Source organism: Rana temporaria, chromosome 3, assembly GCF_905171775.1.
Source record: "Rana temporaria chromosome 3, aRanTem1.1, whole genome shotgun sequence".
Classification (NCBI taxonomy): Eukaryota; Metazoa; Chordata; class Amphibia; order Anura; family Ranidae; genus Rana; species Rana temporaria.
In genome coordinates this window covers 196,486,879-196,512,009 of record NC_053491.1, presented here as the reverse complement: position 1 = coordinate 196,512,009, position 25,131 = coordinate 196,486,879, and the positions used below count along the sequence as shown (strand labels likewise).

Genomic DNA, 25,131 nt, shown 5'->3' with positions numbered 1-25,131 from the left:
ATGATCCCTAGGAACACCATCAAATCTATCATAACCAAATGGAAAGATCATGGTACAACAGCAAACCTGAAAAGAGACGGCCGCACACCAAAACTGACGGACCGGGCAAGGAGGGCATTAATCAGAGAGGCAGCACAGAGATTTAAGAGAACACTGGAGGAGCTGCAGAGTTCCACAGCAGAGACTGGAGCATCTGTACATAGGACGACAATAAGCTGTACACTTCATAGAGTTGGGCTTTATGGCAGAGTGGCCAGAAGAAAGCCATTACTTTCAGCAAAAAACAAAATGGCACATTTTGAGTTTGCGAAAAGGCATGTGGGAGACTCCCAAAATGTATGGAGAAAGGTGCTCTGGTCTGATGAGACTAAAATTGAACTTTTTGGCCATCAAAGAAAACGCTATTTCTGGCGCAACCTCAACACATCACATCACCCAAAGAACACCATGTTTTCAGCAGTCGGGACTGGGAAACTGGTCAGAGTTGAGGGAAAGGTGGATGGTGCTAAATACAGTGATATTCTTGAGCAAAACCTGTACCACTCTGTGTGCAATTTGAGGCTAGGACATAGGTTCACCTTCCAGCAGGACAATGACCCCAAACACACAGCTAAAGCAACACTTGAGTGGTTTAAGGGGAAACATGTAAATGTTTTGGAATGGCCTAGTCAAAGCCCAGACCTCAATCCAATAGAAAATCTGTGGTCAGACTTAAAGATTGCTGTTCACAAGCACAAACCATCCAACTTGAAGGAGCAGTTTTGCAAGGAGGAATGGGAAAAAATCCCAGTGGTAAAATGTGGCAAGCTCATAGAGACTTATCCAACTTGACTTGGAGCTGTGATAGCTGCAAAAGGTGGCTCTACAAAGTATTGTCTTTAGGGGGTGAATAGTTATTCACATTGATTTTTTTTCGGTTATTTTGTACTATTTATTGCTTCACGATAAAAAAATATAAAAACATATTCAAAGTTGTGGGCATGTTCTGTAAATTAAATAATGCAAACAAATCCTCAAACAATCCATGTTAATTATAGGTTGTGAGGCAAAACAAAAAATGCCAAGGGGGTGAATACTTTTGCAAGGCACTGTATGTATACATATTAAAAGGAATCTGCCAAGATAGTAATATGGGAGCTGCCATTGACAACCTGTCTTTGGAGGTGCAAGATTTGGTGCAGTCATGCCTATTCTTGCTGCCCCAGCTATTGAGTCACTGACTTGGAGCAAACGTGTGCATCAGGTGTCGGAAAACCAGATATGTATAATCTTGTTATTAGTCAGTAAAGCTTGAATCTGGGTAATAGCCCTGTATCTTGTACCTTAAAAGAAAAATCAGCAATGGCAGTTCCAATATTGCTATACCGATTGGTTCCTTCTAAATGGCTCTTGTGTGCCCATCACAACTATAAAAGTGTGAAAAAAAATTATAACTGGAAATAGTGATACTTGGGTAGAATTTAAAAAACTTTTTTGCACAATATCCTTATTTGTTGAAATTTTGTCTTTACAAAAAGATGGTTTACAATTACAAGCATTTATTGAAATCGTCATGATATTGAAGACAAAAGTTAATTTCAAATTGCAGTGGGTTTCATTACGAAAAGAAGCTGATAATTACCTGGTCACTATTACTATTACATTTGTTATCCTGAGATCTATAAAAAATTCTAAAAGGTTCTCCACTATAAGAAATTAACACAAACTAACTAAATATTTTACCTGCTCTTATGTAGACCTGGTGAATTTGCTGCAGTTGCCTCTTCTTAATCCTTGAGTACTGTTGTTTTAGGGCATTGATGTCAGTGGTCATGCGCTCCATCATCATACTATTGAATACAGCATGATATTCTCCACGACACGAGTCAATTGCACCGGGACTGAGCTCTGCAATGTTGCCAAGTTTCTGCTCTTCTTTATGCTCTGGAAAAAACAGAAATGTTAAGGTGTGACTATTATACCATAAAACTTTAACGAGAGCCTAGGTGCAGAGATTAGCAAGATGCTATGGGTTATAACCTATACATGTTAAGTGTGTATCTATACAAGCACCTTTAGTCTCCACTAAAATCGAGCGCATCTCACTAGAAGCAAGTGAATGGAGAGCATCTCACTAGAAGGAAGTGAATGGAGAGCATCTCACTAGAAGGAAGTGAATGGAGAGCATCTCACTAGAAGGAAGTGAATGGAGAGCATCTCACTAGAAGCAAGTGAATGGAGAGCATCTCACTAGAAGGAAGTGAATGGAGAGCATCTCACTAGAAGGAAGTGAATGGAGAGCATCTCACTAGAAGGAAGTGAATGGAGAGCATCTCACTAGAAGGAAGTGAATGGAGAGCATCTCACTAGAAGCAAGTGAATGGAGAGCATCCCACTAGAAGCAAGTGAATGGAGAGCATCCCACTAGAAGCAAGTGAATAGAGTGCAACCCACTAGAAGCATACTACCCTTATCCGTCACATTACCAGGTGACTGTCCAGCTCATTACTGAAAAATAAAATTATGTATACATTCCCACGCAGCTGTGACATAATATACCCCCCCCCAAAAAAAAAAACCTGCTAGCACACACTGTGAAATTACATTTAAAAAAAAATATATATATATTATTTGTGTCAGATGCCATTTTTTTTTTTAATATTTAAACCAGGCCAATATGGTAAATAGAGAAGAGAATAAGTCTGGATATATATAAAAAAAAAAAAAAGGTCTTATACAAAAGTGGTGTTTTAAAAGAATGAGCATATTTCTAAAGGTCTGAGTGAAGGTCTTCGTATAGATAAAATAATTTGAAGGTAAAATAAATATTTGAAGGTAAAATAAATATAACTGAAAAATTGAAAGCGTGTGAGTGCACGGAGGGAGGTCATATATTGAATTTAGGTGTGGAATTATCATTGAGAGGGAAACTTTTTGAAGACTTCTGTTATCATATATTAACGTGTGGGACTTTAATAAGGACTTTATTCAATAGATATTAGGTGAAAATGGAACGCAGCACAAAGTATAAGTTTGTTATTACTGAAGACTCCATATAAAAGATTGTTGATGGCCACATTTTGATAAACACAACTTTTTTATTGCGCTATAGCCATACAATACCATGCAGTACAGTAAGAGAAGTGAGACCTCCAACACATTTCATGCTGTAGAGAGATTAATTATGGAGCACACTGTATAATTTAAGGGTCTCACCAGAAATGAGCCAAGTCTCTTCCCTGCCCACTTTAGTTGTCTGTTCAACATTTGAACATGATAAATAAGGATATTTTGTATATATATTTATTTACATTTTTTTCATAAAAATATACTGTAGCTTCAACGGTCAAATCTGTGGTATGTAATAATATTTATGTATACACACTTCTACTCTAAAACTGGAATTGTAGCTTACCTTTTATTTGTTTCTGGTACCTCTGCAGTTCCGGGGCTAAAAGTCCACTAAATGGGCCAAGACAGCCAACAGAATTGGCATTTATGTCTTCATCTTCATCGTTTTCTTCATCGCTGTCTCGCATTTTGCTTGGTCGCCTAAAATAATAAGGAGTAATACATGCTAAATCTGATTTATTCAGTATGCTCTCTACACTCCTATTCTTCCTAAAATTGTTTAAATTACTAAAGCCTTTATTCAATAATTGTTAAACAACCTGAACTCTAAAATACAGGACTTAAATCTAGCATTTATTAAGCCCTTCATGTTTATTTTTAGTTTAGGCATTACTGGTGCTTAAAATGCACATGGATATGTAGATATGTTCAGAGTTGAACTCCCAAACCTGTTTACTGAGGCTGCCAATTACAGAAACGGGCCAATACTGCAGCTAGATAAACAGTGTAATCTCACTCTGCCAAGGAATGTAGGTTATATACACAACATTTCTTGTCCTATTCTTAAAATAGTATTAAATTCTCTTTTTTTTGTGTGTGAAAAGACACTGCAATGAATGGGATTTCAGGCACTTTGCAGAGGCTATTTCTAGCGCTAAAGAGCCTGAAAACCGCCATGTGTGAAAGGGGTCTAACACATTCTATGCATTAAGGTAAAAAACCTGGGTGCAGCGCCCTCCCCAGCCCCCCGCCTTATACTTACCTGAGCCCCATATCGATCCAGCAATGTGCATGAGAGCAGCAGCCCCCCCCCCCCAGGTTTTTCTTTCCTCAGTGGCTCGCACAGCAGCAGGAGCCATTGGCTCCTGCTGCTGTCAATCACAGCCAGTGAGTCAATAAGCAAGGAAAGAGTGCGGGGGCGGGCCCTAGCCACACTATGTGTGAATAGACAATGTCCATTCACAGGAGCATGTTTAGGGGAGAAAGCCTGCTTTAGTGCCTCCATAGAAAAAGGCTGGCTATTGGGGGCACTCGGTATGGGGGAGGAGCCAAGACCACCAACGGGGGGCCCAAAAAGAAGAGGCTCGGGCTGCTCTGTGCAAAACCACTGCACAGAACAGGTAAATATAACAGGTTTGTTATTTAAAAAATAATAATTACAACCTTTAGAATCACTTTAATAAGTAACATGTTTTCACAAGTTTTGCCCTTGCTTATTGAAACATCTGAAAAGTTCCAGTTAAAATATGGTTTTGCAAATATTTTGCATTACTGGTGGTCTTAGTTTCCTTTAACATTTTTCACCTATATAGTAACAGTATTTTCTTGTACAGATTTATGGGTCACTATACCAAATACCAGAGATCAGCATATTATGTTTAGGATAGCAAAGAGACACTGGGGTAGATTCACGTACCTTTTACGGCGGCGTATCTCCAGATACGCCGCCGTAATTTGAAATCCGCGCCCGCGTAACGTCGTTTGCGCAAGTCGTTAGCGAATAGGGCTGGACGAAACCAATACGTCGTTGTGCCGTACTTGGAAGCAATGCACACTGGGATATGTATGCATGCGCCGTCCGTAAAAAACGTCAATCACGTCAGGTCATCATACATTTACATAAAACACGCCCCCCTTCCACATTTAAATTACGCGCGCTTACGCCGGCCCCAATTACGCTACGCCGCCGCAACTTACGGAGCAAGTGCTTTATGAATACTGCACTTGCTCCTGTAAGTTACGGCGGCGTAGCCTAAATACGATACGCTGCACCGCCGTATCATTGCGCGCCCCTACCTGAATCTACACCTTTGTCTTCCAAGATTCTGTGCATCATGGTTGATTCCTCTACTGCTGTCTATACAGGAAATTGACACTTTTCAAAAACATTGTTATGAAGATACAGGTTCTCTTTATCACTAAAACGTGATGCTTGCTTCACTCAATGAGCGCTACATCAAACATATGTCATTCACATAGCCCAAGTCTGCCATTTTTCCTAACATGTACACATCCCATGTGTAACCTTTCTAAATCTGGCAGATCTATTGTTCTAACGTTTATATGGTGTGAAGCACAAAATATCATAACTACATACCCAGAGAATGAAGCAGACTTTACAGGTGCTGGGAAAGGTGTGATGTTATAGGTGTACTTCTCCCTTAGCTCTGCAAGTTGTGGAAATGGGAAAGGGGCCATGGAGTACACAGTCTAGAGAAAGCAAAAGGCAGATATTACTTGGGAAAAACTGCACTGCTGGCATGTAAAATGAAAATTACACAAACATACACACATATACTAACACACAGTAATACAATAAATGACCAAATGCTGTTTATTTGAAGCTACATAAAACAGAGAGAATGTGCAAGGTAAACCTCTAGGCACATTTTATGTGTTGTAACACACCAAGGACCTTAACCACTACACTACCGGCCGCCGTCAATTGACGGCGGCACGATAGTTCAATTGTTCTGACAGGACGTCATATGACGTCCTCGTCTTTCACAGCCACTAGGGGGCAAGCACGCGCCGCCGCCGGCGTGTGCGATCGCCGCCAGGCACCCGCCATTGCCCAGTAACTGAGCAGGGATGTGGAGCTCTGTGTGTAAACACAGAGCTCCACGTCCTGTCAGGGAGAGGAGACCGATGCTGTGTCCCTTGTACATAGGGACACAGATCGGTCACCTCCCCCAGTCAGTCCCTTCCCCCCACAGTAAGAATCACTCCCAGGTTACACATTTAACCCCTTCCTCGCCCCCCCCCCTAGAGTCAACCCCTTCACTGCCAGTCACATTTATACAGTAATCAGTGCATATTTATCGCACTGTTCGCTGTATAAATGTGAATGGTCCCAAAAATGTGTCAAAAGTGTCCGATGCGTCCGCCATAATGTTGCAGTCCCAATAAAAATCGCAGATCGCCGCCATTACTAGTAAAATTATGTCCCCTATTTTGTAGGCGCTATAACTTTTGCGCAAACCAGTCACTATAGGCTTATTTTTTTATTTTTTTTTACCAGATATAGGTAGAAGAATATGTATCGGCCTAAACTGAGAAAAAAAAAAAGTTATTTTTTATTTTTAAATAAGATATTTATTATAGCAAAAAGTAAAAAATATTGTGGTTTTTTTTTTCGAAATTGCCGCTCTTTTTTTTGTTTATAACACAAAAAATAAAAACCGCAGAGGTTATCAAATACCACCAAAAGAAAGCTCTATTTGTAAGAAAAAAAAAAGGACGCCAATTTTGTTTGGGAGCCACGTCGCACATGCAATTGTCAGTTAAAGCGACGCAGTGGCGGAAGCTGAAATTTTGCCTGGGCAGGAAGGGGGTATATGTGCCCAGTAAGCAAGTGGTTAAAGGGGTTGTAAAGGTATTTTTTTTTTCTCCTAAATAGCTTCCTTTACCTTAGTGTAGTCCTCCTTCTCTTACTTCATCCTTCGATTTTGCTTTTAAATGTCTTTATTTCTTCTGAGAAATCCTCACTTCCTGTTCTTCTGTCTAACTCCACGCAGTAATGCAAGGCTTTCTCCCTGGTGTGGAGTGTCGTGCTCGCCCCCTCCCTTGGGCTACAGGAGAGTCAGGATGCTCTCTACATTGCAGATAGAGAAAGGAGCTGTGTGTTAGTGGGCGTCCTGACACTCCTTTAGTCCAAGAGAGGGGGCGAGCACAACACTCCACACCAGGGAGAAAGCCTCGCATTACTGTGTGGAGTTACAGATAGAAGAACAGAAAGTGAGTATTTCTCAGAAGAAATAAGGACATTTAAAAGCAAAATGGAAGGATGAGGTAAGTGAAGGAGGACTGCACTAAGGTAAAGGAAGCTATTTAGGAGAAAAAAAAATTGTACCTTTACAACCCCTTTAACCACCAACAAACTGTATATCCAGAAATTTCATGAATAAGAAACAAATTCATACAGGCTGGTTAAAGTGAAGTGGAACCAGTAACCTGAACCAAGAAGTAGATCATCCTGGCTGTGCAGTGTGGCAGAGACTTCCTGTATAGAATTCATTGTTTATCATTTTGTCTGCAACATGATTTGAATTTCAACTGTGTATTTATCAGTCTGCTGTTTCTAATATTGGATTTTGAAATTTACAAATGTAGCAATTTAAAAATTGGATGAAACACTTTTTGAAAAATAAAAAGTGCATTTTATATACAACCATATAGATTAGATCAAAATGAGGGAAAATTAGGAAGAAAGAGGGACAGAGGGATTTTGTTCCAAATCAGGGACAGTTGGGAGCAATGTCTATATAACCCCAGCATTTCCATATCTTCCTTTACTCCCCCACCTTTCCATTCAGAACAAAAGCCAAAGAAAATATGTATGGAAAAGAATGAGACTCTCTCAAGGTGACAGCAATAGGCCAATCAGAGCTGGCACACATGAAGTCCATAGACCTGAGTAAGCTTGACTGCTGAGTAAGCTACTCAGAGCTTACATATTGGATAAGTGGATAACCTGTTGCTTTGTCCTGCATGGGACAAGCACTGGTTCACTTTAAGCTGTTCTACCAAGTAACACGGTGTTCACTGGGCAGCTTAAAGCAGAAGCTCACATTCTAAACTCCTGCGTATAAAAAGTAAGATAAATGCATAAGATATAGTGCATATAAACGACATGCCACAGATCATGGCAGCATTACGAAATAACTACTAGTAAATAATTACTAAATAACAATTTGAGTAAAAATGTACCTTCTGCCTCCTCTGAACTAAGGACTGCAGAATCCCCTGGTGGGCCCTTGTACCCTCCCATAGGGCTTCATGAAGAGCAAGATAATCAAGGTAACGGTGTCAAACCCCTCACAATAAGAAGGTCGCACATTCAAACCCCTGTCTACAGAGTGCCAGTACCACAGACTACTTACGTTGGAACATTTTTCCCTGGAACGAACAATGGATGCCAGGGCATTTTTCCTCCCACTGACATTAATAAATTTTTCCTCCCACATGGACATTAATACATTTCCACTGCCCACTGACTGCAGACACCTGGGCATTCTTTCTCCAACAGACTAGCAATGCTATGGGAAGTACCTTACACACCGGGGGTTATATATGAAAGGCAAATCCACTTTGCACTACAAGTGCAAAGTGCACTTGAAATTGCACTGAAAGTGCAGTCGCTGTAAATCTGAGGGGGAAGATCTGAAATGAGGGGAAGCTCTGCTGATTTTATTATCCAAATCATGTACAAGCAAAGATGCTGCTTTTTATTTTCCTTGCATGTCCCCCTCAGATCTACAGCGACTGCACTTTCAAGTGCACTTTGCACTTGTAGTGCAAAGTAGATTTGCCTTTAGTAAATAACCCCCACTGTGTTGTAAATTACGTACTCAAGAAACCTGCAACATACTCTTAACCCCGCACTCAATATATTAGCTTGTATGTTACTGTAACATACAAGCTAATATATCGAGTGCGGGGTTAAGAGTATGTTGCAGGTTTCTTGAGTATGTAATTTACAACACAGTGGGGGTTATTTACTAAAGACAAATCCACTTTGCACTTGAAAGTGCAGTCGCTGTAGATCTGAGGGGGACATGCAAGAAAAATAAAAAACAGCATCTTTGCTGACTAATTACTTTTTTGCCCCACTGTACATATTTCTGACCTCTGTACTTCATACGCTCTGTTGTATGTTACATACTCAGGCCAATGTATTATACATGCTTTGCTATTCCTGACTGCTGCATTGTATATTACATTGCACTCTGTATGATTTGTTGTAGGTTGCTTAATCTTAACCAGTGCAATTTTTACACCATGCTGTTTGCTGAATATTCTACACTTCCGCACTCTATAATCTAATGTTGTCTGCTACATAGTTTTGAGCCCTACACTCTGCAAACTGTGCTGTATTTTACATACTCCTGACCAAAGTGTTCATTAGCTCAACAGTTTCTGGTAGCCAAGTAGCACTTCGCTATTTTGATGACATTATGCTTTATTATTATTTAGGTACTTATATAGCGCTGTCAATTTATGCAGCACTTCACATATACATTGTACATTCACATCGGTCCCTACCCTCAAGGAGCTTACAATCTAAAGTCCCTAACTCACATTCATATACTGGGGCCAATTTAGACAGAAGCCAATTAACCTATCAGCATGTCTTTGGAGTGTGGGAGGAAACCGCACAGGGAGAACATGCAAACTCCAGGCAGGTAGTGTCATGGTTAGGATATGAACCAGTGACCTTTTTACTGCTAGGCGAGAGTGCTACCCACTACACCACTGTGCCGCCCTAGCTTTAGCTGGCAATACCACCCAAACTTTGGAATAGTTTAAAAAAATGCAAAGCTTTTTTAATTTTGGATAGAGTAAAAAAAAAATAATAATAATTTAAAACCCCTGTAAAGTTTATTTGTTGCGGTCTTTGACTCATTAGGCAGATCCTACCCTTCATTTCCATAGGCAGATCCTACCCTTCATTTCCATACTGAGACAGCAAACAAAACTTGATAGAGAATCAAACCATTCCCTATGTTATCCAAACCTTTGACAGTGCTGCCGCATTTTGATAAAAAGGTTCCTGAAACATTTTTGGTAATTTCAGGTGCGACTTGCATAGAGATCTATGCATGAAGTCGCACAGATGTCAGCCAGGTCACACCTGAAGTAGCACCGACCTGCAGCTTTGAAATCTTGTGATTTCAAGTGATGCTTGCACGATTTCAAAGTCGGATTCAGTGTGAACGGGGGCTTAAGGTCACTTTGACCCCCTCCTCCACTTTAAAAAAACAGCAATGAAACCAAAATGTGGAACATTTGCATGACCAGTAATCTGCTGGCCCATTTATAAAGCAGGTGAGGCAATAAACAGTATTAGGTAAGGGGTGTATAAAATGAGGTGGGTGGTAATGTGTCTATTTTACCTGTATAATTTGCAGTCAGTTTGTCATCCTGACATGAATGCCTACAGCAGCTTACCTAAAAATGCAGCCCGCAATCACCGATTGCAGGCTTAATTTAAAAATACACTGTAATGATACGGTTATTTCCCCCCCCCCCCCCCCCCATTTAGAGCTTTTATGTGCAGATCAAATTACGCTGCTTTGTAAGGACCAGAAATCTTGTAAGTTAATTTTTTTTAAACAAAAATTGTTCCCATTTAACCTTAGTAAAATGTCAGAGAAACTGAGTAATAAAATTCAACAATAACCTTAAAGCGGGGGTTCACCCGAAAAACACATTTTTAACATTAGATTGAGGCTAATTACGGGAAGCACAATCGGGTGTTTTTTTAAATCAATGCAGTACTTACCGTTTTAGAGATAGATGTTCTCCGCCGCTTCCGGGTATGGTCTGCGGGACTGGGCGTTCCTATTTGATTGACAGCCTTCCGACCGTCGCATACAGCGCGTCACGAGTTGCCGAAAGTAGCCGAACGTCGGTGCGCAGGCACCGTATAGAGCCGCACCGACGTTCGGCTTCTTAAAAAGGAGAAGTCCAGCCTGAGCTTGTTTGGATGTACTCCTATGGATCACAGGAGTGCAATTCGTTTTGCACTCCTGTGATCCGTTTTCAGCAGAGAGCGGTCTGAAGTCCACTCTCTGCTGATGTCACAGAAATCAGTCCAGGCAGCGTGTCATCCCGACAATGGGAGTCTGGATCCACCAGGTGCCTGGACTGACACCCATCTCAGCCTCTCAGAGAGCCCCTGAAAGCCCTAGACGGCCGCTCCCTGCCTCTCCACAGCTCAGCACTCCAATGAGCGAGGAGGAGCAGAGCGGAGAGCTGCTGATTGACAGGCAGCAGCTCTCTGCTCAGGAGCTGTGAGAAGCGAACGACTGGTGATGTTCAATCGCTCGGTTCTCAGTGCAGAGTTGCCATGGGACAGACACAGCATCAGATCGATGCTGTAGCCACCTAGGCAAGTATGAAACTGAAAGAAATTGAAAAAAGAAATCCCATACTTCTCTTTTAACCACAGTAAAATGTGAGTTTTGCTACAACTCAATCCTAATGGATCCTCAAGCCTTTTCAGTCTTTTTGCACTGAATATTGTAAAGAGCTTTACCATGCTTTGTACCAGAAGCAGGATTTAATTTAGAGACAAGCAATCTTTAATGGAAACAGAAAAACAAACCATGCGCCTCTAAGTGCAGAAGTATAAAACTTTCATTATCCCCTAAAGGGCTTAAAAACACTTACAAGATGGTGGATGAAACAGGCATGTAGCAGGTAAGTGTGTCCAGAAGATGTTCCAGTGGCAGGACAGTCCCAGTCTGTTATCTCGTGGACTTCCCTGGAAGCTTTACCATCAAAGATTGGGACTGCCCTGCCACTGGAACATCTTCTGGACACACTTACCTGCCACATGCCTGTTTCATCCACCATCTTGTAAGTGTTTTTAACCCCTTTAGGGGATATTAAAAGTTTTAAACTTCTGCACTTAGAGGCACCTTGTTTGTTTTTCAGGATTTAATTTAATGTTATTGTAAAAGGGAAAATAAAGTTTCCACTTTTTATTGACGAGAACACACATATTACAAATTTCACTTTAAACTGGGGGAAAAAATTGAATACAAAATACATGTTGGAGGAGGATTCTTGGATGTTCACAAAAAAACAATATAATGACGAAGCTATAGCTGAACCAATAGGCCTAAAAGCTGAAATGTAAAAATAAATATAGGATTTACACGTGTGCTACAATCCAAGTTCGGACATTAATGAACATGTCAGGATGGTGCCGTTATGGTATACCAGTAAAAATTGCAGTGTAAGATATTGTGATTATTAATTGCAGTAGACCAGCAGATCCGGGTACCCGTTTATATCAGGGGTCTGCTTCGAAGAAAAGATCACAGAGTTGGAGCAGTGAAAAAAAACTGTCAAGTGTGGGCTCAGAAATTGAAAAAGTAAAGTACATTAAATCCCATAGATACCTGCATAAGTTCATGGCTATCTATCAGATTGTCTTCAAGCATCTCCTGCGTCAGTTTGCCCATCATACTGTAGAAATCATCTGCATCCTGGCAAGACTCAATCTGCCTGTAACAGAGACACCATTATCTTGTTATGCAACTTCAGTATACACTCTGTTATGCACACAGTTGACATTCAGTAAAATACCCCTCACTGATTGCTACACAGTTCAACTCAACTAAAATTGCCACCCCAAATCAGCAGGTTCACATTTTTTCTCCAAGAGCTACACCAACAATAAAGCTGTCCATCCAGTCCCAAGTATTTGAAAGCCCTGTCAGACAGCACTGTCTGGTTAGTGACTTCACATTTCTCTATAGCAATACAGCCAAGGTTACTTCTTGGCCCCACATACCTGCTACTACTTCTACAAATGCTACTTTACAGGAGTTTGCAAGATGCGGATACCAGAACAGTACATTAGCTGCATTTAAACATTCATTGATTCATTTTATGAACTGTGTTATTTGGAGTTTTTTAACTGCCCAAAGTTCATTTTTAAATGCTGCAAGAAAAGAAATACAAAAATGAATGCACAAAAGTGTATTTAAACCTAAAATGTAGTTTCGATATCCTAGGCATCATGCTTCACCCTTGCAAAGTTACCCAACTCTTACCTGGAAAATCTGCCAGTAACCACAATTGCTGTTGCAGGCTGACAACGCTGAGCAACTACCTCGCAATTATAACCACCGTTGTCAGCCCGGTATGTAAACTCTATTGACTATTGGAATGTCAATGTAATAGACTTGATGGGCAGCCCAACAGTCAAATGATGTTGTGCACACACCAAACTGACAATGCTTCTCTTGACTGCGTAGCCATTACTCAGCACCTTCAGCCTGCAACAGAAAGTGCTGTTACTGAAATCATCTTCAGGTAACAAACTTTGGAATAGTTTAAAAAAAACGCAAAGCTTTTTTAATTTTGGATAGAGTAAAAAAAATTAAAACCCCTGTAAAGTTTGTTTGTTTTGTCTCATTAGGCAGATTTTACCCTTCATTTCCATACTGAGACAGCAAACATAACTTGATGAGGATCGAACCATTCCCTATGTTATCCAAACCTGAACAAAAAAAAGGGAATGGAATGCCAGGAACCTCCCTGCCCCTAAATCAGCCAAACTAGGGTAGCTGAAGACCATCGGCCCAAACTGCCAAGACCTTGTCATGCCGAAGAAAGGCCTAGAAAAACACCACCCCCATCTATGACCTGGCCTCCATGCCATTTCATAAAACAAAGCGCTAAAGTACACCTAACTGAATGTCCCAGGTGTTTGTCAGCATTTCCTTCCCCCCTTACTCCAACTACCTGATGGCTCAGCCAGGGTCTCCCAAATGGCATCCTTCCATCTCTCACTCTGGAAGGATGAGCTTTATGGGCACTGTAAGATCCATGAAATACCCCTTTCCGCGACAGAGTTAGTAAAATACCAGGGCCATGCAGGACCAATTACCAAGCTGGTGGTTTCATTTAATGTGACCATCAGTATCTTCTGTCCATTTCTCAATTCGGCTGCTGTGGAAAATCTTGAACAAGGAGTGTCAAGGACCCAAAAGAGATGAGGAACTGCTGAGAAAGTTTTGATTACCAAGTCCAACCTGGTGTGAAAGTACCAGGTGATTATGGAATTAATCAAAGAGATGAAATCGTAGTTTCAGGGGATGGAAGCGGAGCTGAAATACTCAGCATTACAAGCAAAACACCCAGCTAGACCTCAAAATCATCGAGCTGAATCAAAAACTAAAAGCTACAGACTGGGAGATGCAGCGAGAGCAGCAGAAGGTTTGTAAAATCGAAGCGGTCGTGAAATGTTTCAAGCCAGATTTGCATAAATGTGTTGGATCTATGAAAGAACACTAAAAAGCTGAAGGATAGCATCCAGGAGTTTTACCCTAGATATGTACAGAAGGGTAACATGGTGGAGTTTGTGGTTGCAGACCCCGACATCCACCAGGACTGCACCCATCACAAGGAGCACCTGAAAGGCAGACTGCTCAAATTACAGAAGAATTTTGTGAAAGAGACAAAGATCCGTCATGTGAACAATATGCACCTCATGAAGGTAAATGCCACACTGATTGAACATATTAATGGATTATGATAGGAGCTAAAAGTCAGCAAAAAGTGCATGACCTGGAGATGGCTTGTAAGTTGGACTGAAGAGTAGCCTTACAGATTCCAAAACAACATCCATAGGTGGACATCAATTCTCAGGGGTCCTATGACCAAACACAAAGGAGGGAATGGCAAAATTTACTGAGGAAAAAAAAACGGAGATCAAATGACTGACATTTATTTCATTCACAGGGCCTCACAGTAGGGATCCAACTGCAATCAGTGATCCAACCCCAATCAATTACAATCAATGACAGCCTCATGAGACCAAACAAAGATCCTCAGATTGTACAGATTATATTATATAAAAAAAATGCATATAACCCCCCACCCCCCATTTCTTTGCTTCCCAACCCCTCTATTGCCCTATTCTCCTCTTTATGTTTTCTACCTTTCCCTTCCTAATTCCCCCTGCTTCTCTGTCTCTCTCTACCCACTCTGCCTATCCTCTTTTCTTTGTATTGACACATACCTCAAACAAAAAAATGCATTAAAAACTATATTAATGTTTTTAATAAATTTGATTTAGTGATTAAGCCAAACTTACTCTTCGAGCTTTGCCCAAATTGCCAGTGCCACTCTTAGTATGATCTCTGAACCTTCGAAGAACACCGAGTCCCAGATCTTCAGAACAGTGTGATTCGGAAGACAAGTTGCAAATAAAGTCAAGAACCATTGCATAGTGAAGACATTCGTAAGTGGGGGCTCATAACCTCCTGCAAAGGTATAAAGAAATAATTTTAGATTTCTAAAAATGTTTTAATATTTTTTTGATTTGTTTTTGTAGTCTTATCTGCATGCCCGTTTTTTAAAACACATGGGTCAAGGAAACCCAATGTCATATTTGGTCAAATTAGACATTCTGTCGATTTACTTTAATACAACCTCAGCAGAGATCAATCTTAAAGTTGTAATAAACCCAAAAGCAAACATTTATTGTAGAGCAGCTTACCAATTCTTAGATGTAAAGAATGTTTGTGTTTTTTTATAGGCCCTCTTTCTTTTATTGTGATCTAGCCAACAAATATGTTATTTTTCAAAAGAACAAGCTGTCCTACAGATGTAGCAGCAGTTAGAGGGGTAAGAGAAAACATAACCATTGACATGGGGGCTTGCAATGGTCAGCATTTATGAAAAACTTTTATTCAAAAAAGAACAAAACTGTTGCTGTAATTACGGTACTTAAAAATCATTATCTGGGAGTTTGGCATCAGTGTATAAGTGTATCTAAATCTAATCGTATATCGAACCCAAAAATCAGCATTAATGGAGATACAAGTCACCAGGGTTTTTCAAGTCGTTAAGACATGAAGTCTAAATTCTTAAAAAAAAATCATGAATTGGTAAATGTAATTAAAGCGGGAGTTCACCCTAAAAAAAAATTTTAAGATTAGATTCATGCTCATTTTGTCAAGGGGAATCGGGTAGTTTTTTTAAAAACGAAGCAGTACTTACCGTTTTAGAGAGCGATCTTCTCCGCCGCTTCCGGGTATGGGTCTTCGGGACTGGGCGTTCCTTCTTGATTGACAGTCTTCCGACAGGCTTCCGATGGTCGCATCTATCGCGTCACGAGTAGCCGAAAGAAGCCGAACGTCGGTGCGGCTCTATACGGCGCCTGCGCACCGACGTTCGGCTACTTTCGGAAAATCGTGACGGATGACTGTCAATCAAGAAGGAACGCCCAGTCCCCCAGCCCATACCCGGAGGCGGCGGAGAAGATGTATCTCTAAAACGGTAAGTACGGCTTTGATTTAAAAAAAACTACCCGATTCCCCTTGACAAAATGAGCATGAATCTAATCGTAAAAATTGTCATTTCCGGATGAATCTCCACTTTAAAAAGAGAAAAGATGAAGGATGTTTCAGGGTGGTCCTTTGTAATAAGGCATGAATAAACATATTACATAGCTAATAAGTCCACATACCACCACTCTCCTTGTTTGCAGTTTTCTGAAGTACATCCAGGTGATGAGATAGTTCAGAGAGTTTCATCCTCAAGAGATCCCTAAATACAGCCATATCCACCGAAAGCGCTCGTAGATTATTGACAAAGTAACTGTCCGGCAGCACTTTGTCTATAAGGTAAATCATTATCTATGGAAAAAAAATATCACATATGTTTCTAGTTATCTGGCAATGAAAAAATGTTGCCATTTTAAAAGTGACATATATATAGAAAAGTAAAACTCTGCATCAAGAAACAAAATTATAGATGAATAATACACCAATATAAAGGAAACTGGCACAGAAATGCAAAAAAGGGGCAGTTGGAAAGCTTTTTTACAGGCTAACATATTAAGGGCACCTGGCTCTTTAAGTCTTAATCTGAAGTCTGGTAAGTGGAACTGTAGTATAAATTGGTGCCACCTAAACCTAACCAGATACAGTGGAACCTTGGATTACGAGCATAATTCGTTCCAAGAGAATGCTCGTAATCCAAAGTACTCGCATATCAAAGCGAGTTTCTCCATTGAAGTCAAAAATAATTTGTTCCGCATTGACTTCAATGGCATGCAATACCACATGCGGCCAGAGGTGGGAGGGTGCCGGAGAGCATCGGAAACAGCTGGAAAGGCCAGATAACACTTTGGCTCCATGCACACTAGGAGCAGAAAAAACGTCAACGTTTTTAGCTTGAAAAACGTGGCATAAAAGACGCAAAATGAAAGCATATTGTACAAAGTTTAGGCGAGTCTATGAGAGTTTAGGAGAGTCTATGAGAGTTTCGTTTATAGGCGTTTTTTGCACTACACTCCCCTCTGCAAAAGTTTTTACTCCCACAACACACCTAAAAAAACGTTGGCACTTGACGTTCAGAAGAGATAAGAGGAGTTTAGGAGAGACTGACGTTTTTACAGCTCCTAAACTCCTCCAGGAAACGCGATAGAGAAGGGTTTTTTTTCCTGCCTCTGAACGTCCCTGACAGAAAACGCCTGTAGCAGTCAATAATGTGCAAAGACACATAGAGCACAATAGAAGTGCTTCTAGAGGCAGGAGAAAAAAAACGTCAAACGCCTGTAGAATCAACGTTTTTTAAGTCCAGTGTGCATGGAGCTTTAGGCTGACCTCGGCAAACCTCGGAAAGACTTTGTTCCCGAGGTCAGCCAAGCTGCCCTCAGGCCTTTCCATGCATTTCCCAACCGTGCCGACCGGCTGCGCCCCCCACCTCAGGCCAAACGTGGTACTGCACACCGCTTTGGCCTAAATCATGCTTGGTTTTGCAAGACAACACTCTCAGACCGAGTTAGGATTTTTTTTAAATACAGTGTTCGTATTGCAAAACGCTCGTTAACCGCGTTACTCGCAATCCGAGGTTCCACTGTAATTCAACTCTAGTACCATCTAAAACTTTTTTACACTGTGATTTTGGGGGAGATTTACTAAAAACTAGTGCACTCGGAATCTGATGAAGTTGTGCATAGTAGCCAATCAGCTTCTAACTTCAGCTTGCTTATACAATAAAGCTTTGGCAATAAAACCTGGAAGCTGGGTTTCTATGCAGAGCTGCACCAGATTTTGCACTCTCCAGCTTTAGTACATAACCCCTTTTGTTTTTTATACAAGTCGAGTACACCACTCCAAGGCTGTCTGCAAATTAAAGATCACTTAAAACTACTGTGGCAACAAGACTGGGTGCTTGCCAAGGTCCGCAACCTGGGAAATCCATGCAACAAAAGAGAAAAAGCGGCACATCCAGAGATGAAGAAAAAATTGGGGTTTTATTGCAGGAGTCGAAGGTTTAAAAAAACATGACACATGAGGGATCCACACTGTTCAGCTGCCAAAAAAGGGGGCCACGTCAAGTCAGAAGGACCTCCAGAGGAACCTGGAAGCATCTCAAAAGGAAGCTGAAAGCAGCTGAAAAACATTCCGCATTTGCCTGGCTACATAAACCCTTAAACAGATTCCATTTTTATTCCATTATCCTACCTGTAAGCTGTCTTGGCATTTGCAATTATTTGGACCTGAAAATAGAACAGGGACGCACCAGACCCCCTGCTGCGAGCGGTGCTGGAAATAGTGTGAATCCAGCCTCAGAGTATTTTTGTTTTGGTTAATACCAGAGAATTTTGTGCACACCAACTATAGTAGTCATTAAACGCTCCTATCCTTTATAGCCAAGGAAGCCGCCGTCTTAGAGGTTGATTTACTAAAAACTGGAGAGTAGAAAATCTGGTGCAGCCATGCATTTAAGCCAATCGGCTTCATACTTCAGCTTGTTCAAATAAGCTTTGACAAAAAAAAACTGGAGGCTGAGGGGTTATGGGGATGTGAAAAAAAGGGGATGTGAAAAAAACAAATACAGCCATCACATCTAAGAATTGATGGTGTAGTAGTAGTCCATACCATATTTACACAGGCATTGCCCAGCCACCACTAGGGGTCAGGTTTTGGCTTGGTTTAGGACTGGGATCCAGAGAGAACATATGTAAGTGGTTCAACATTTTTAGGACTTCTATGATGGCAAGTAGTAAATCAACTCCTTTTGCACTAAAACAGAGTCAAGCATATTTATTGAACAGTGCCAAGAGGACAGTAATCCTCAAAAATTGAAATATAGGGTTTATAAAAAAAAAAAAAATGTATACTTACCTAGGTAGATGCATCCCCCAACGCCTCTGCAATGAGAACAGAGATAAAACACCTCTGATCGCTTAGTTCTCCCCTCCACTCTGAGCAGAGAGTCATGACTGTCAGTCATCGGCTCTCTGCTCTGCCTCTCCAGTGTTCACTGGATTTCTAGACTGGGGAGGTCTTTCCCCAGCATGGACCAGCTGAGTGACATCAGCCAACATTGGGCTTCTGAAAACAGGTCACAGGAGTGCAGAACGAACTGCACTCCAGTGATACATTGAAGAATAGCCAAAAAAAGCTTTGGCCATACTGCTCCTTTAAGAAAACATTTTATTGATGTCACTTCAGCTGGAGATGGATTCAGCCGTTTGTGTATAGTACAAAGGGCAGTACTTATAGCAATCTATGCTTGGAGCTCTTATAGGACTGCAAGCTCATACAGGCACAGGCTGTCAATTGTGGTCCCTAACTTCCGCAGAACCAAGTCATCCTGCACTTCAATTATGGGGTAGCAATGGGCTTAGTAATGGCTGCAACCTAATGCAAAACAGTGACCACTTTATTAAAGAATATAATAACCCTAAAAATGAACCCAGTGTTACAAGGGTTAAATGCCCTTAACTTTAGTAGATGAGGAAGATGATGTAACGATCGAGCTCTATGTTGTGGAGAATAGGAAAGAGGGGTGTTTTGGGTAGAGAATAGGAAAGAGGGGTGTTTTGGGTAGAGAATAAGAAAGAGGGGTGTTTTGGGTAGAGAATAAGAAAGAGGGGTGTTTTGGGTAGAGAATAAGAAAGAGGGGTGTTTTGGGTAGAGAATAAGAAAGAGGGGTGTTTTGGGTAGAGAATAGGAAAGAGGGGTGTTTTGGGTGAAGAATAGGAAAGAAGGGTGTTTTGGGTGAAGAATAGGAAAGAAGGGTGTTTTGGGTGAAGAATAGGAAAGAAGGGTGTTTTGGGTGAAGAATAGGAAAGAGGGGTGTTTTGGGTGGAGAATAGGAAAGATGGGTGTTTTGGGTGGAGAATATGAAAGAGGGGTGTTTTGGGTGGAGAATAGGAAAGAGGGGTGTTTTGGGTAGAGAATAGGAAAGAGGGGTGTTTTGGGTGGAGAATAGGAAAGAGGGGTGTTTTGGGTGGAGAATAGGAAAGAAGGGCGTTTTGGGTGAATAGGAAAGAAGGGTGTTTTGGTTGGATTAGCAAAAGACAGCTGGGCATAACTCGGTACACAAAAACTACAGGTTTTTAATTTTGCCCTGTCATGTACTTTAAATTCACTTATTACGGTGTCTAGGCATGTCCTTAGATGTGATGGTTGCAACAGTTTACATTTTCAGACTAGTTCAGAAAAATACCTATTGATCTTTATAGAAATGTCCTTGCAAATTCCTGTGTACTAAACAGAAGTCCTAAACCATGTTATCAGCTTTCCCAGCTACCTTTTGTGAACTACATAATCTACCCTTCTTATGTAATAGATACGAGGAGAGGGGCATCTGTGTAGTCCAGATTAAGAGAACATAACGCTGCTCCCCCATTGATCATTACAGAAAACATCTACTGGGAATATTGATAAATCCTTTCACTGAGCTTAGTGGGTGTGCTGGCTGTAAGAGAGGAAAGCAGCCCCAAGGGATAAAATGCTCCATCCTGCCAGGGCTGTGCATCTCATGCCAATATTTCTAATGAACTGAGTTTTGTTGTTTTATGGGAAAGGGAGAAGACATATTAAATAATTTACATAGATGAGGACTATCAATGAGATAGAAAAAAGATGCTTGAAGTTAAATCAATATTTATTTTATGGATATGCCTTACTTTCTCAAAAAGAGGTTACATGCATCCTGCCTTGAAGAAATGAACAGATGACTAGTGAAAGCTTTCTTCGAATTATGGAGCAGCAGCAATCTGTGAATTATTAAAAAGACAAGCACTGTCTCCACAGAGGAAACGGTGTCAGTTGTGCAGACTATGACAGTGCACTACAAATGAACCAATGTCTGCCAATCTAAAGCTTTAGATCATGAGTGTCAAACTCAATTTCATAGTGGGCCACATCAGCATTATGATTGCCCTCAAAAGGGCCGGTTGTATCTGTAAGATTAGATGTCCATCGCATCCCCTCCCCTTACATTGGATGTCAAGAGCCACCCCACCATCATAAGTTGAGTCCCCCACTCTCCCTTACATCACAGTGCACACCCCCTTTCCTTATGCTGCTGCTGGGAAGAAGATGGATGCATTGCTTAAAGCAGAAAGTAGTGGTCTGGAGGAGGACCAGAAGGAGGGCTGGAGCTCTCGTGCAGCTGCAGGAGAGGTGCAAGGGCCACATGAAATGGCCTGGAGGGCCGGATTTGGCCCACGGGCCTTGTGTTTGACACCTGTGCTTTAGATTGTATGATCATTTAAAACATTTTATAGGTGTAATGGTTAAGAAAGTACATAGAAAAAATGTATTCTAAATTATTAAGTAAGCCTGTGAGTCTTCATGCAACATATAGAACCACTTATTCACCTTTTGGGAAAAAAAAATAATAAATGGACATATTTTTGGCAGAAAAAAAAATATATGCACATCCCCAAGAAACCTGCAAAGCATTGTACCTGCAATCAGTGGATAGCAAGTGCAATGCCAGGCTCCTGTAGACACAGGCTTTCAGTTAGAAAGCTATGGGGCTTGAAAATGAATTATGAAGGTGCTCATCCGCACCCTCTCAGTTCATTGAGAACTACAAGCGTTCTGCCACAGTGGCAGACAGGACTTGTAGTGTTCATTCACAGATCGCTGTAAAGGAATGAATAGGCTGTGCGAACGGAGCCCCGTGTAGGCACTCCTATTTTAAAATGTGACAGCGGGTGCAGGGAGAGGAAGCCCCATCTGATGTAGTAGAGAGGGGGAGCACTTAGGTGGTGGCTTTGAGCAGGTTGCACCCTAAATACGCGTGTAGCATGTGGCGTGCTCCAAAGATTAACTCATCCTTTCAAAAAGAAAAAAAAAAAAAAGTTTTTTTTTTTTTTTTTAAACAAAGTATACTCCTGGTCACCCTCCCCTTTGCAGATATCACCATCATGGCCTTTTCAATACTTTATCATTTGCATGCAATCATACCCACTTGCTTCTATAGACCCATCAAAAGATACAGGACACCATTTTTGTACACTCCATTTAAGTCTCCAAAAAGCAACACAATGCAATGCACTGTGGTGATCTACGTTGCCATCAGATGTGCAATGGAAAAAAATATAGTGGCCCGGATTCACAAAGCACTTGCGCCGACGTATCTCAAGATACGCCGTCGTAAGAACAAATGTGCGCCATCGTATCTATGCGCCGACCCACAAACTAAGATACGCCGAAAAATAGGCTTCATCCGACCGACGCAACTTGCCTACGCCGGCGTATCGTGGGCGCATATTTACGCTGGACGCATGTGGCGCTCCCATTGATTTTCTATTCAAATATTCAAATGAGGGAGATACGTCGATTCACGATCGTACTTGCGCCCGACACAGGCTACGACTGGTGCGCGTAAGTTGTACGTACGGCGTAAAGTTATGCCCCATAAAGGAGGTGTAACTCATCTGCATCCATGCAAAGGGCTGCACCAGGGAACTCAAGCCGGCGTATTTTACATAGTTTACGTTGTATGTGAATAGGGCTGGGCGTAGGTTACGTTCACGCCGTAGGCAGTGATCCGGCGTATCTTAGGCAGTTGTTCCGACGTGATTGTGAGCATGCGCACTGAGATGCGCCCACAGGACGGCGCATGCGCAGTTGCCGATACGTATCTGTCTGGCGCTCGACCCATCATTTGCATGGGGTCACGCCTCATTAGCATGGCTCACACCCACTTCCACTTACGCCGACTTACGCCTGAGAAACCCAGCGCAGATTTGGGAGGAAGTGCTTTGTGAATTCAGTGCTTGCCTCTCTGCGCTGCGTCGGCGTAGCGTAAAGGAGATACGCTACGGCGGCATAAATATGCGCCACTGTCTGTGAGTGAGTATGTCTACAGTACATTGTTCTGCACCAAGCATGACTGCAGCACTGCCATTGACCATAGGATCAGATACAAATTCATGTTTCAACAGATGCATAATAGGCTATTTCTTATTGATCGATTATTGTGTATAATTGTAATCTAAAAAAATAATAATAATATTATATATATATATATATATATATTAAAACTGCAGCACAGCAACACATGACGGGTTCCTTGTACTGCTTTTCTATCCTGCTGTACAGACTACACAGCAGACGAGGTCGATACCAAATCCAGTTCAGATAATTACACTGCATGTATTAAATAAAATATTTAATAATGTACTGACAACATAGATGCATTAAGTCTTTTATACCTTCATTTTTTTTCAAAATGCTAAATCTATATAAAACAAAAAAAGCACACAATACATGTATACTGAACATATCACAAGGATTTTCAGAAATTTCAGGTCTGATTACTTTACTAAAAAGGAGATAGATGGCAATCAGCTTTTTCCCCAACAGCTGCAGGCTTTTTTTTTTCCATTGATGAGTTCTACATGGAAAATAAGATCAGTACAGAGCATGACAATCAGTGTAGCAATAGCAGGCCATCTGCCTAGCACAGACAAGAGGAAGAGACATCTCTGATGAGAATCCAGGGAGTTTTCCATTAGTTAGAAGCGTTTTTGTTCTAGCCGCAGCTAAGCCATCACAATATCTTTTTACACATACGCAGAAAGGAAAAGCTAAAATGTATATTTGGCGATGTATTCACATGTCAGGTGTGATGCTAAGAACACTTAGAAAAAGCTGGAGCTATACCGTGTACAATAGTAATCAAATAGGATCTTAATCCATTACCACTGAAAAACACATGTAAAATAAAACAAGTAAAATTATGCCACATTAACGATGGAACAAAATTATTGCACACACCTTTAGTGCATCGCCCTCATTGCCCTCCATTACTTCCAGGATGAGTGCAGCCAAAATATTAAACCCTTGACAGTAGCCAACCGACTTGTTCCATCTGGCGTAAGCCAAAAGAACCCGTTTAAGTACCACTCTATCCTGTTCTGCCTCCTGTCCACAGTAGGAGCTACAGCCAGTCCTGTGGAGGTCCTAAAAAGAAAAAAAAAAACATTGAACAGGCAAATATTAAAGGTAAAGGTAATATACTTGAATATAAATGCAAGACAAATTCCCCTTTAAATTTAATTTATGATTTCAATTAATATACTGTATTTAACAAAAATATTAACAGATGTAAGGCTGCATTCACATGGGTGATTAGTCCCCAACGCGCATGACAGCAGCAGGAATCTGCAGCTGTTTTTGTCACATGTGAGTTTCTAGATACCAGTGTTAATTTTATTCATAGCTTTTTGACTAAAATGCCATTATAGTTCTAGTCGTATTTAGTCGATTAAATGTATATGCTCTGGACAGTGGTCTAAGGAGGCCTGTAAATGCTGCACAGTGCTCTGGACGGTTTGAGGAGGCCTGTAATGCATTGCACACAGTGCTCTGGACGGTTCGAGGAGGCCTGTATTGAATTGCACACAGTGCTCTGGACGGTCTGAGGAGGCTTGTATTGGACACAGTGCTCTGGATAGTGGAAGGAGGAGGCCTGTAATGCACAGTGCTCTGGACAGTGGAGGCCTGTAATGCACAGTGCTCTGGACAGTGGTCTGAGGCCTGTAAATGCTGTACAGTGGTCTGGACGGTGGTCTGAGCACAGCACTGTGCATTACAGGCTTTGACAGTCTGAGGAGGCCTGTAATGCTGCACAGTGCTCTGGGTGGTGGTCTAATGAGGCCTGTAATACACACAGTGCTCTGGACGGTCAGGAGGCCTATAAATGCTAAACAGTGCTCTGAACAGTGGTCTGAGGAGGCTTTAAATGCACAGAATGCTCTGGACAGTCGGGAGGCCTGTAAATGATGCACAGTTCTCTGTAATGATGCAAAGTGCCAAGCATGCCTCAGTCACTACCTTGTTTGCTGGGAGGGGAAACACTCACAAGCTTACAGGTGGAGCTGCAAGGAAACCATAAATTCACAGCGGGCAAACGTGCCTCCCTCACATTTTCATTCCATTTTCATTCACTGACGAAAATGGAATTCATTTTTGTCATAGTTTACATCACTGGAAATAGGTCACTGCCGAAAAA

At 41.3% G+C, this 25,131-nt stretch overlaps 1 protein-coding gene across 6 annotated transcripts in view; it reads right to left on the bottom strand.

Moving 5' to 3' along the window:
- The window catches only part of TBC1D30 (TBC1 domain family member 30), a 113,178-nt gene that overhangs the window by 11,102 nt on the left and 76,945 nt on the right, over positions 1 to 25,131 (bottom strand). For all 6 annotated transcript variants that reach the window (XM_040344080.1, XM_040344081.1, XM_040344078.1 and 3 more), the window contains 7 exons: positions 23,895 to 24,080; positions 16,325 to 16,493; positions 14,948 to 15,116; positions 12,243 to 12,348; positions 5,429 to 5,541; positions 3,395 to 3,531; positions 1,723 to 1,923 (listed from right to left, as the gene is read on the bottom strand). In XM_040344080.1, coding sequence (XP_040200014.1) covers positions 1,723 to 1,923; positions 3,395 to 3,531; positions 5,429 to 5,541; positions 12,243 to 12,348; positions 14,948 to 15,116; positions 16,325 to 16,493; positions 23,895 to 24,080 — 1,081 coding nt within the window. The remainder of the gene's footprint in view (positions 1 to 1,722; positions 1,924 to 3,394; positions 3,532 to 5,428; positions 5,542 to 12,242; positions 12,349 to 14,947; positions 15,117 to 16,324; positions 16,494 to 23,894; positions 24,081 to 25,131) is intronic.